This window comes from Pinus tabuliformis, chromosome 7, assembly GCF_031772625.1.
Source record: "Pinus tabuliformis cultivar Carrire ecotype Pingquan chromosome 7, CPIR1, whole genome shotgun sequence".
In the NCBI taxonomy this organism is placed as follows: Eukaryota; Viridiplantae; Streptophyta; class Pinopsida; order Pinales; family Pinaceae; genus Pinus; species Pinus tabuliformis.
The window spans coordinates 206,897,555-206,911,749 of NC_142293.1; the positions used below are offsets into that span (position 1 = coordinate 206,897,555).

At 38.4% G+C, this 14,195-nt stretch overlaps 1 protein-coding gene across 5 annotated transcripts in view; it reads right to left on the reverse strand.

The window, feature by feature from the left end:
* Positions 1 to 14,195, reverse strand: part of LOC149246589 (uncharacterized) — a 119,109-nt gene that overhangs the window by 16,052 nt on the left and 88,862 nt on the right. For all 5 annotated transcript variants that reach the window (XM_089457979.1, XM_089457978.1, XM_089457976.1 and 2 more), the window contains exons 2-3: positions 12,045 to 12,295; positions 3,432 to 3,488 (exon numbers count right to left, since the gene is read on the reverse strand). In XM_089457979.1, the coding sequence (XP_089314105.1) occupies positions 3,432 to 3,488; positions 12,045 to 12,269 (282 nt within the window). In that variant the 5' untranslated portion in view covers positions 12,270 to 12,295. The remainder of the gene's footprint in view (positions 1 to 3,431; positions 3,489 to 12,044; positions 12,296 to 14,195) is intronic.

Consider the following 14,195-nt stretch of genomic DNA (forward strand, 5'->3'; position numbering starts at 1 on the left):
TCCAAAGCTTTCGATAGAGCCAACTGGCTCTACATCAGGCTGCTTCTGACACACCTTGGCTTTCCCTATAGCTACATTAAATGGATAATGAGCTGCATTACCGACGTATCCTACAGCGTTCTTCTCAATGGTGAAGCCACATCTTTCTTTACCTCAGAAAGAGGGCTCAGGCAAGGATGCCCATTATCTCCACTTCTATTCCTTCTCATTATGGAAGGCTTGAGTAGGCTCATCACATTTGCCCGGGATAGGAACCAGATCAATGGCATCAATATCTCTGATAATTTTTATCTAACTCACCTCTTATTTGTTGATGATATTCTCATTTTTCTTAATGGATGCATAGGTGACACCACTTCTCTCCAGAATATATTTGCACTCTTCCAACAGGCCACAGGCATGCAGATAAACGAAAGCAAATCTACAATCACGGCTGTTGGCTGCTCTCAACATGAATCTACATATGCATTCCATCGATTCCCCTTCATCTCATTATCACTAGCTGACGGCATCAAATATCTGGGGTACAGACTAAAACCTCTTGGCTACCGGATTGCAGATTGGACTTGGTTAATAGCAAAGGTGGAGAAAAGATTGCAGGTTTGGTATCACAGATATCTCTCAAGAGCTGGTAGATTGATTCTCATAAAAGCAGTCATTGAAGCCACTCCAGTATACTGGATGACCTTGGCTTGGATACCTCGCGGCATCCTGAACAGATTACAAAACATTTGTGCCAGATTTTTATGGAAAGGTCATCACACAGGGAAGCAATTTGCCTGGGTGAAATGGGTCACCATTGCTAGACCCAAACGCTGGGGCGGTTGGGGCATTAAGAATCTCGATCTCTTTGCCAAGGCTCTGGCAGCCAAACTCGGTTGGAATCTCTTGACCACAGACAGCCTATGGTCTCGTGTCGCCCAAGTTAAATACATCAAGCCAATGCACCTCATGGATTGGTTCCGTCAACAACATGACCCTGGACGCAATATATCAAACATTTGGAAAGTTGTCCTCCAATCTCTACCTCTATTGCGGGAAGGTATTACCTGGCGCATCAAAGAAGGAAACAGTGTAAGGATTGGGGTGGATCCGTGGGTGGGGTGCGGCAATTTACACAGGTTATCTGATGGACTGTTAATGCACCTTCATAACAGAGGCATCACGCATATGAAGCACATTGGAGATAGCGCGAATTCCACCTTTCTGCAACAGGCTTGGGCAACCCCCCGCACCTTAGAGATTCCTGAACAGTGGCAACATGAATGGAGGGCCTTTACTGACGCTCTCACGCAGGCGCACATTAGACTCACTGAAGGCCCCGATGACATTATCTGGGCAATCGCAAACCACGGCATTTACTCTCCCAGATTGGGATATTTAAAACTCATGGAATCATTCAAGCCCCCGACTATCCTCCCCATCTGGAAAGATCTCTGGAAGCTTGGCGCAGCCCCTCGCACTCGGCTCTTAATGTGGAATATACTCTTCGACAAAATCCCTACAGGAACCAATCTCATGAAGCGATCATTTCATGGTCCATTCAGATGCCATCTTTGCTGTTTAGAAGAGGAAAGCACAGCACACCTGTTCTTAAATTGTCATGTTACTAAAGATTTTTGGCAAAACATTTCTTCTCATTATCCATCCCTCAAAGTCTGGCAGGGTCCGAATATTATGGAGGCATGGAGCGATTGGTGCCGTGAACATACAGGAAAATCCATTAACATGCCTTTGCTTGTTTGCTGGGCAATATGGATTGCTCGGAACCAGGTCATATTTCAAAATAAGGCGCCTCATTGGCCTGTAATTCTGAGCCACACTATTGCAGACTTCGAATTACTCCCTGAGGCAGTTCCAAAAAATCCCACCCGCACCAACAGGCATATAAATCTGGACAAATCGAAGCCTTGGGCTTTTTTCGACGGCTCTGCCCAAGAAACAGGATGCGGTGGAGGAGCGTTGCTATATCTCAGCGATGATCATTATTATAAAATTCAGATTAATCTTGGCAGAGGCACCAATAATTTTGCTGAATTAAGCACAGCAAAACATATCATTCACTTTGCGATACAGAAACAGTGCAGCCACCTTCAATTATTTGGGGATTCACAAATTGTTTGCAACTGGCTGAACGATACAACACATTGCTATGCTTTCTCTCTGAGACATATTCTCCAAGAGACAAAAAGACTGATCACATCATTTGAATCCTTCAAATGCAGCCACATTTACAGGGAACAGAACACTGAGGCGGACCAGCTATCCAAAGAAGCAGCGCAAAATCAACGGGATGACTGGCTGATCCAAGAGGTGATTGATGGATCATCCCATCAGCACCATCACAGACCTTTTCATGATTTTCTTTAGGAATGGGTCTTCGACCCACATATAATCAGTTTCCATTTCTTGTAGTTTTTTTATTTTTGTATAATCATCTATGTAGCTGAATCAGCTTTAGCTGGGCTCTCTGCGTAGAGCCGGAATGTAATATGTTATTCATCTTGTTTCTTCTAAGTTTGGGCATATACAGTCTCAGCTACTAGGACTCCCTGTGTGGAGTCATGACAAATGGGGCTTCTTCAGGAAGGTCTCTGAACCACAATATGAATGCAACAGCATCTGCAAAATGTAATTTCTCCATATTAATAGAAATTACGACTTTTTCCTTATGGGAAAAAAAACTATTTATTGATAATTTTGCCCACTGAGTTCCCTGAGGTCGAGTATAATGCTTTCCTTGCTTATCAAAGAATATTGCTTATCAAAGAGTATTGATTCCTTTTCAATAGGAGTAGCATGTGAGTGTCAGTTTTATAAAGAAGATTCTTTTTATTATTAATAAAAATATAGATAGTTAGTTTCATTTTAAAGGGTTATAAATATGAGTTATAAATACAAGACTTAAAAGGTTGTAAATATTTCAAGGGTTGTAAATATGAGTTATTAATTGTTTTTACTCAAAACATGATAAATAGCAATTTAGCAATTTCTTTTTAGTTGAGTGACTCAAATTCATGTTTCTTTAGGTTGACGGTAAACCCACTAAAGTGGAAAAAATTGTGATTCCAATAATTAGAGGGATTGTCATCATGGGGTGATAAGAAATTTAATATTCCAAGAAGAGGAGGTAGTAGTAGATTCTAAATAAATTAGCAATGCAATAACATAAATGTTTGCAACAAATATAAAGAGATCCACCTTGTTGAATAATGCACACACTACATGGATAATGGATTTCCGCACTTTATGCCTTACGGTGTTTTCTTTGCAACATCTGGTGCAAATGCTAGTACATTAAACCATTTTAAACATATAAATTAAAAATTGATGCTAAAAAAAGTAAGTCAACCAACATTACATCAAAACATGTGCATGATTTTAGACTAGCTCAGAATTTTAGACTAACTCAGAATTGAAACAAGACTCACCCTTGGTAGCTCATCTGCTGAAATGAACTGCGCCTTTTGATTACTGCTTTCCAAAACCTGAAAACAGGATCATGATTAATAATTTAATTATGAGAACAATAGCACCAAAACCTGTCTGGTTTAGTTGTTCAGTAACTTATGGGTCAAAAGCAACAAAGAAAATTCCCCATTTCACTTCAGAAGTAAAACATCAGATATATTTCATATTGCAGAAAAGATTATAAAAAACATCACAAATAAGATCAAAACTAAGGAAGCCACACTCCATTCCTATGATTCATTAAATCTAGATAAGAAAATTTTGTCCAGAACAAATACGAATGCCTCTCTTGGGGCAGTATGATTCCCCACCTTTCATTAACTCCAAGGGTTGGTTGTGAAGCCTATTTCTTCAGGCCTAAAGTTTTACTTGCCTCTCTCCCACATGAGGAAGGTAGCAGCATTAAAAAACAAAAGTTGGGAAGCAGCATTTGGGGAGACCCGAGTAGAGGACAGGGCAAAGAGCACCACAAGGATAATGCACACGAGAAGTTGGGAGACAAATAATAGGAATAGATGACCCACCTTTGGGGGTCAGATCCAAATGAGTAACGTAACACTTTCAGATATTCACATAAGGGATACGATCTCTTCCACATATTTTTTTCTTCCATTTTTAGAAGTAATGTTGCAATGAGATTTAAGTTGTTTTATCCCATAGGCGAGTTGGCCTCATGGACACCTTAATAAAATCCCATTCTAATCTATTATACTACATTGCATTCCCTCCATTAGAGTACCAAGTAGAGAGCATAACCATTTCAGGCACATTGTTGAATGACCAGGCTAATGACTTCATCTAACATGTGTATATCCAAAGTTTTTTTGAAAGAAGTAGCCTAGTAGGGGATTAGTTTGTTGAAAATGGAATCAAATAATCTAAACAATAGATCAATTCATCAAGCCAAGCACCAATTTACTGCTACCCCCAAAATAGTGCTCCCAAGAAAATCATGTTTCTTCTCTTTGGAGGAGATTAACTCCTTGGGCCTCTCTATACATAAAGAGTGTTGGTTCTCGGAAGCTTCGTAACTCCTTTATTCCATTAGAACTTATATTGAGCATTTCCCTCACTTCAAGGACACCGTGGACACTGCTCATCACCTCTTCCCTCTAAAAGAAGAGATCAACAAGGTGGTCAACGTAGTGAATACTAATCACATGGAAGTCCCCTTCTCGAGCTCTTTCTCCAAAAATGGCATTCTATTATGGGCAATTTTTACTATTGTAGGATGATCTCATTATGTGCCCTAACTACATTCGATGTCATTGGCCACATAGCCTCGAGATTCATCTTGGTCAATTGTGTGTTGATTTGTGTTGCTTAAATTTGAGTCAGATCACCCAAAGTTATAATCAATTGAAACCAACCAAGGTCTAACTAGGAGTCCAATATGACCAGTCAAAAAACTAGGATGAAGAATTGATTGACTAAAAAGTACAAAAAAAAATGCAAATTTTAATTAAAAAATGTAAATACAAACCCTTAGCCACCAAATAAGAAAAGTTTGCTCATGTATATAGTATATAAGGGCAAATATAGCTGAATGGCAATGACAATGATTCATATCTAGAAACAAAATTCAAAAACATCAAAGTTGTTGAGCACATGCTTATACTAAGAGGGGGGACCAGTATAACACAATTTTTTCACTTATTCAAACATTCATCAACCATAAGAAAACAATCACATATGAGATCTATTAATATAGAACATGGAACACAAGATTTATGTGGAAACCCTTTCAACAAAAAACAATAAAACTTATCTTTATAATTCTCTGTAGGCACCAACCTACTCTTATAGATCTTCGTAGGCACAAGAAACACCAATCCCCACTACCGCAAATATTCATAGGCACAAACCTACTAGAGACACCGATCCCCACCACTAAACACCAACTTTGCAAGAGATACCAATCTCTTTGTTTGAGCAACAACCCTCAATTACAACTCTTCTTTAGTGCATATAACTTCTTCAGAAGATGATAGCATTCACACTACCTTCACCAAGCCTGCTTGCTACTTCTACCTTCACTAGGTTTGCTTGTTGCTTTTGCCTTAACCAAGTCTACTCACTACTTCTCCCTTCACCAGGTTTGACCGAAATTTGAATCTCTAAATGAAATTTATGGTAACTCTCCCAAAGGTTGTTTTTGACCTCTACCCAAGAACTTGTACATGTCATGTATCCAATTTCACAGATATGATTCTGAAATTTTTACCTAACGTACTATAATCTCCCCAATTAATAATTTTGCTAAGGGAAATTCTCAATTTTGCAATTTTGGCGAATAATAAATATTTTTAGATAATTTAAATTAGGAGAAATAAGTTGTGGAGGTATTAAATAAATTTTGGAGGAAAGGCAATGGTTGGGACTTAGGAAAGGAAGAAAAATTGAAGTGAAGGTAAGTTGTGGAGATTACCAAGAATGGAAATTGAACCATGGGAAGAATCAAACCATGGTATCAAAGCATAGTGTGAGAGAAATCGAACCATGGTATGAGGAAGGGAAAGCAACAATAAAAGGAAGACTAGAGTCATTTTGGGGATTCTATTTTGGCATTTCATTTCTAATTTTGGAGTTTGCTTGAGTTACTTAGCCAAGTCAATTAGTGTTGTTTAGCACAAGGAATTTCCAAGCGGAAACTCCACCTCTACCTTCGGTGAACTTCGAGTCTCACCCTAGGAGAAAATTTGGGAGTTTATTACAGAATATTCACTTAGAAATTCATTATTTCTGGATTCAAAAGACAAACTCCAGAGGTTATTTAAAGCATCATCTTTCTATTGCAGGTTTCAAGTATTTGCAGGAGATTTTCTACTGGTTAGAGAAGTTGAGGACCATTTTCAGAGATGTTCTTGTATCTTTTAACTGGGCCGAATTTTCTCTTATAGAGCATGTGCAGGGGTTAGAGAACAAAGTTTTTTGTTGGTGTTTGGTGTTGATATTTGCTGGGGGTTTTTAGTAGCTATTTGTTGAAGGATATTTGTGCACAATTTCTCAGCGATTTGCAAGAGAGTTTATCATTTCTCAACAATTTCTCTTTGGTTGGGTGCAAAACTGTGTAGTTGGGAGAATCGCTCTATTTTGGGCATTTGGGAGCAACTGGAATCAACCCAAACGATTTATGGGTTTTGCTGGTTGGTGTGTGAAAAGCCTATAGCTAATTTTATAGAATTTTCTGGGTAATATTTGGTCCAAAATCGTACATTCATATAGTATGGCATATTATGGGTTCAATTTTGGCTTGGAGTTAGGCCAAACTTTTTCTGGGTTTTACTGGATTGTAGGAGGGGAGTCTGTGGCTACAATCTCAAGTTGATCCGAGCATTACTGGGGTCAAAATTTCAATTTCTTATCTAACAACAATAGTAGCAGCAATATTATTTTCTAGGTAATTTGCACATTTTGGGGCTTTCCAGGCCAACTAGAATTAGCCCAAGAATTTTTTGGGTTTGGTAGATTTGGGTGAGAGAAGCCTCCAGTTAATTTTCCCTAATTTTTGGAGCAAATTTGATGGTATAAATCACAATTCACCTCCAACAACAATAACAGAAAAATTTGGGCAGTGCATTGGGACCAGTGTTACTTGGGAAGGGGAGCGAAAGCGGGGAGCGAGAGCAAAAACGGTTGCGGGAGCAACATTTTCAGAAGCTCCCAGTTTGGGAGCGAATCCCAGAGCGTTTTTTATGTAATATATATGTTTTTTACTTTTTGATACATATATGTCAACAAAAACATGTAGAATGATGAATTAGATATAAAAACATAGATTGATCATTGAACCATATAAGAACAATCATCTAGAAGTTATAATCTTCATCAACCACGTCCACAAGTTAGTAACATACAACATGTTGAGTCTCATGAATCATGATTCATCAATCTTAAAGTTTCAACTTCAAGCTTTCAAAATTGAAAATTCAATATATAACATTTATCATCATTGATCACAAAAGTTGTACTTGTAAGCTAAGTTTAACCATTACAACAAATAATATCTAACATGAAATGAAATGCTATAAAATGAAATGAAATGAAACAACTTTCACGAAGCATCATATCCACAATTCATTACCAGTGAGTTATAATTGCCAACTTCAAACTTCAAACTTAAATTGTCATATATTGTTTACAAAAAATATCATAATAAATATGAAAGAGTCAACAGTTATGAAAACTACTAGAAACTAGAAAAGACAAGTAAATCTATTATCTACTACTTCATGTGGCTGTTGCCACGAGAAATGTCTAAATTTTGAGCAAGTCGTGGTAGTCTTCTAGGAGTCTCCTCCCGCACAGACCCACAACCAAAACTAGAAACCACATGCCCTCCACGTGAGGGTGTAGATGGAGGCGACGACAGCAAAGGACAACACTCGGAACTCGAGCACTGCTACTAGATGGTGGAGGTGGCATGGTTGTTGCTTCATCTTCCTCTCTCATAAATTTTGCTTCCAGTTCTTCAAGATGTATAGTGCCATCCTCCAAATTATCATCCTTTGGGTGGTTGTCCCAAATTTTATATGTTAGATCCTCATAAGCCCGATTGCAGTAATGACTCAACAACCTCAAGTTGTAGTGCACATAAACCAAGCTTTCTGCCTGATTTAATTGAGTCTGTTTCTTCTCACATTATGTATGAAGTTGTAGGTGCTCCAACACCTCTCTGCAAAAGAAGTATTTACAACCCGTGAGAGAAACTTTTTTGCCAATTTTGGTAAAAGTCCCTGGCTGCCATATGCTTCCCAACATGTGAGAGCATCAAATTTGTCTCTATCTTCCATTGCATGGAAGGAACCAAACATACCAGTGCAACTGAAGTATCTTCCTAATTCAAGACGCAGACTAGCACAATCCTCCTTGTCAGGTATCAACTTGTCTAATTCTTGCAAATATCCTGTGGATACCTCTTCATCTATATAGGGTTTGACCCTAACCCCACCCCCTGGTGCAGGTTGGCCCAACCAAGATGAAGAGTAGTATTTTGGCGTAAGGATATACACCAAGGCATGTAGTCGAACATTAAGTTTATCCCACCGTGTACACACACAATTGTGAATCAGTGTATACAAGTTGGGATCATCTTTATGAACAATATCTTTTATTTGCCCCAACATGGTATCCATTTGCTCATACACCTCCCCAGTCACCGGTTTATTTGTATACATCATCTAAGCTAGTTGGATTAATATGGTATGCCTCAAATAACTATGAAGACCACCTATGTATTTCAACAATGTCTCTAGTGAGTCCAACGATATGCCTAATGTTAAAGCTCTCTTACGGAATTCCTAAGTATAACTTTGAACACTTTGACCTTTTAATTGACATAGTGTTTGCCAACTCATCATTGCTTGTTGCATATAAAAGCCAAAGGATAAAATTGCTTTTTAATAGCAGAAACAAATTCATTCCAAGTTGAAATGATTTAACCATGCTTTTGGAGATCTGTTTGTGTCTTGCCTTACCACCATACAAGTGCGGTTCCTCCAAGTCGAAGGCTAGCAAGCTGGATCTTCTTCCTTTCTAAAACAACTTTCTGCACCCTGCAATATACCTCAATTTGTCTTATCCAATTATCAATCTTTTTAGCGTTAAGCTCTCCATCATAAATTGGCAAATCAAATTTTACATCTAATTTAATCAAAGAGGATTTCTTTTTCTTCTTCTTAGAAGAACTAGTTTTATGAGAAGAAGACGATGACGACGATGATGGTGACGATGGAGGAGATGGTGGAAGCTTTTCCCTTGTCTCTTTATCTGGAGGAAAAAGAAGAAAAGGTTCCTCTGCTCCTTTGTCTAGTTTAGGTGATGAAGTGCCTTTACCTTTACCCTTTTTCAACTCATTATACATCTCTTCCACCATTGCACGTATTGTCATGAAACATATCGTCATGAAACTATCCAAGAATTGGGATTCTGATCCAAGTGGAGTTTCATTTGCCATCCTTCTTTGTGAAAAGACCCTTCCAATCTCTGGATTCACCTCAACAAATTCACCTTCACCTCATCCAAGCCTCGACCTAGTAAGCCTTCAAATCTCCACACAAACTTGTCAAACCTTAAAAACCTTGCTGTTCTGATACCACTTGATCTGATAATGAAAAAGGTATTTCAGACTACGTGAATTTGCTTATGTTATTAGTGCAACGGACCGAAAAGATTGCGAATAACATAAACACATAAACAATTAGAAAACACATTCAAACACATCAACACAGCGAAATTTAATAAAAGAGTTCACCAGACTTCCTGGCTACATCTCCTGGTCCTTTCGCTTCCAGTGCTAACCTCTTTATTTTGTCTACAAATTGTTGTTACAAGTATGAGCTCCAAAAAAGAGTCTCAAATAAGAAAATGGACATCACCCCTATGTTCAGCTCGATTTCGAGTCAAATGAGTATAAACTCGACCATATCTGGCCACTGTGACCTCCAAACCCCCCTAGAATGTTCCAAAACCATAATCTTTCATTCTGTTTTGGTGATATGGTAATATATACCATATATAGTTGCAATTTGCGGTGAATGTGGGATAATGCGATAACATAAAATCAAAGGTCCAGCGGTCGTGGGGTTGACCCCGACTGTCCGGCCTTTTTCCGGCAGAGATCCCGGCAACCAAGTCCCGTCCGATCTGACGGCTATTGCGTCACCCGCTCACCAACTGGCTTGGCCAATCTCCACCATCGATCAATCCCACATGATCCAACGGCTATCACGTTGTCCGCTCACCAATTAACCTAGACAATCTCCACTGTCCATGTAACCCGTCCAATCGAACAGCTGTCACGCAATCTCACGTGAAATCTTGCATGACCAATATCAGAGCGAGAGCGCGTGAGAAAAGTGGTTTTCTCGTGCTACGTGTCGCCCGCTTAGGTTAATCGCGTGAATTTTCGAAAAACTATTAGCGTGCGAGATACCACTTCCCACTTTCCAGGTGGAACTCAAACTCTTTTTAATAACCACATTGTGTGCGTTTGAAATGCTAACCTGCTTGCATGTTCTGATGCGATATGCATCGATCTCCTCTGATCAGAGGATCACTACTTACCTGCGATTTCCATCAATTTTAGCATTTTGCCAAATTTCTTTGTCATCCGCCACATTGGGATTTCATGCCAACATTGGGCAAGTCCAGGCTGCTATGTGTCAGCATCGGATTGGCCCGTGTGAACCAATCACAAATTGCCACATCACCTTCTAAGAGACATCAGCCAGAACCCATGGCTCATTCCTGAGTTGCCATGTGTCTTGCTGACATAAGCATTGACTGTTGACCATTGACCGTTGACACTTGATCCACTTTCATCTACATTTGAAGACTCTGATCCGAAGGCAAAACTGAATCCATTTTGGATCAATCAAGAACATAAACTTCTAACCCTAAAGCTCCATCAACCAAACATCTGCAGCAATGATGAGAGAACCAAGTACTAAGAAAATCCACTACATAAGCCACATCTCATCCCATACTACTAGTATCCAACCCTTGGGTGGCTAGAACAAGGCAAGCACATGTGAGAAGACCACCTGGAAGCAAGCCCAATCACAATCCAACAAGAAGAAATGAGACTCCCCCAAGCAAAGATCTCCATCAAATGATATAATGCCATGAATAGATGGGGCTCCTTAAAGATGAATCCTCCCAAGTCAGACCAATAGCTCCGACAAACAAGAAGCAAATCTCCATAATCTGATGAAAATCACAGGTGGAACCTCCTACAAAATGAGGTATAAAAGAGTAAAACTTCAGTGTATTGTTGCATGTGAGATTGTTGGTTTTGTTGTATTGTATTCTTGCTCAAATACATAGTAGCAGAAGGATGATAAAGTACAAACATAAGATAAGCATGCAGCAGAATTTTAAAATGACACCAACGAAGGAATAAATAAATTTAAAGCATGTTGGTGAATCAGGTTGGCCATAGACTGACTGATTACAGACTGGTCCATAAAATTATGCAAAACAAGGACCAGCCCAGCTGCTTCCTCTCTGTATCCTAAATACTACAATTCTTAATACCACAGCCTAAACACTATCTGCAAAATATGAGATATGAATACTATTTCTTAGCTGAACTGAATAATCAGATAATTAGGTTATATGAAATATGAACAAAATAATGCTCTTAGAATTTTTCTTGACTTGTCACTAACATCACCATTCAAAGGGGACAAATTAAAAATCAACTATATCCCAAATTCTCAGAAGGTCAATCTCAGAGTTCCATTAGCAAGTGGGAAGGATGCTTTCTAAACTTCTTTCAATCAGGTAATAAAATGTATGTAGCATAGCAATTTACAGGAACCATTTTGTTTATACAAATCACATTCTAATATTGCTACTGGCATAATGAAGTGTTCCCAGGTTTTGGTTCCAACCAGCTGAAACCATTTCTAGCAGGCTTGTGTTTGGGTGTAATCTAGATCTACTTGGGATTTACACTGTGTTGCCACATCCATACTTCTGTTATGCTGGCCAATTCATCCCATTCCACTATGAATACAACCAATCTATAGAATTGAAATGCAGCAGGTTAAGGTTTCTATCATAATTACCTCAGCTAAAACAGAGGCAACTGCCATGCCAAGAGGATAGCCAAGAGCTCCAACCATATTGTCCTTTTGCAAATTTATAAAAAATTCTCTTCTATCTTGTTCATTTAGTGACTCTGCTGAAGTTGCACTTTCTTTGGAAGCAAAGAATTCAGCAATATTCTCTACTGCCATTTGTTTTGCTCGAGTCAAAATTGGAAGAACTAGCCTCAATTTTTCAAAGGCCATTATGCTTCATACCCAACACGTCATACCTGCAGACACCATGGGTACAAATTTTAACTCAGAATATGTAATCCAGTCAAACCTAATTATTCTATAAGCCATTGCTGATTATAAAGGACTCCCAAAATTTGGAGCCATCACAAAACCTAGAGTCATGGATTCATTGGCATCAGTATGCAAGCATGAAGGATATCAATATGCATATAACTAAGAAATCTGCAACAGTTAGGTTTGCCAGTACAGGGGTACAGGTTGCACTATGTTCATAGTTCACACATACATAGCACATACACAATACATCCAACACAGGTATATACACACACATTTCACATTCTACAGGCCTTGCAAAGCTGGTTTGAGGATTCTGATATAAAGAAACATAGGTCTCTTTCCTTGTGTGGTCTCCTGGACAGTTTCTCTTACTAGGAATGCTTCTCTTTTCCAGAAGAAAACCGTCTCCCCCACAGCTTCTCTAAAACATTAAATTCACCTATGAAGACTTAAAATTGCCTTCTAAGCTTAAGCCTCAAATAATTTTGGGCTCACTTGACATTGATAAGTCATTTCCCTCTTCATTCATTGAAGGTGCTTGTGAAAGGACCCCTGATGTCTGTGGGGCTGTAGGGGTTCTGATCTTATCTAATACTCGGTACTTATCCTTCAAAGCAAATCTAGGAAGGGGTACATAACAAAAGGTAGAATTATGGGCCCTCGCAGCTCTGCTTAGGATTGCCTTAGAAAGGAATTGTATTGAACCTTCATGTTTCTATTGGTTCAAAGCTAAGTTGCATGGAAACGGATACGGATACGGGGTTTGAAACGGATACGGCAAATTTTCAAAAAATCTGGATACGATACGGCAGGAAACGGCACATAATAAATAAATAATATATATATATATATATATTAAAGATAAAAATTTCATATTTCAGAATCTAGATTAGATATAAACTTTAAAGACTAAAAATGGTAAATACATATTACATAATCAATATCATCTATGATTCTATTTCTATGATGATAGAGTGAAATGAAAATCAGAGTTCTGTAAACTTATATGATATATGAATCATGATATAAATTATAATCATATATCAGACTTCAAAAAACTTAAAAAGACAAGATAAGCACACTGTAACTACTCATCAGTCATCCCACAAGATTAGTCAAGCAAATTTTATGCCAAGAGCAAACTTCAAACTCAAAGGACTAATTATATCAGCATGCTGCAATTTTATATCAGACCTTCTAGAGCTCATATGTCAATCAAAAATATGACGAGGTCAGCCCACGAGATTGCTCATAATTCAACACTAAATGCAAGGAAGAGAAGCAAATATATAGTTTGATGCTAAAGTTTAAACACATTAAAAGAGATGCCACTGTGAACAAGAAGCCAGACTGCTGTAGCCTACATTAGACCTCTGCATTTTTTATATCAGACTACTAACAGTAAAGATTAGTCACCAAAACTTGTATAAAATGATAGCCAAATGCTTCACAATTATAAAATGAGTGTTCACTGTTATGTGACTAATTTAGAGTATGTTTAGAGTTGTTACTATGGCTTCTTTTGATGATTAAGGTCTGTAATAAATTTGTGGCATAAGACAGTGAACAAATGGGTGACAGTGGATGAGAAATAAGGCTATACAAGCAAGGGGGGATATCACTTCAAACGAAGCAGGAGATAACCAAACTGCTTTCTCTATGTTTTAAAGATGCATATTATATCTCTATATACTTTAAAATTTTAAATCAGTCCCTGTAGAAGTGGACACTCTACACTGTACAGTCTTTGAAAAGTAGTAAAACTGTAAAACTTTATGAGCATGGTCAGAAGACAGAAGTATAGCAAAGGAGTGGAAAGAAAAGTGTTCATAAGGCTTCCAATCTGGTTTCCAGGACAACCAAATAACTGCATAGAAA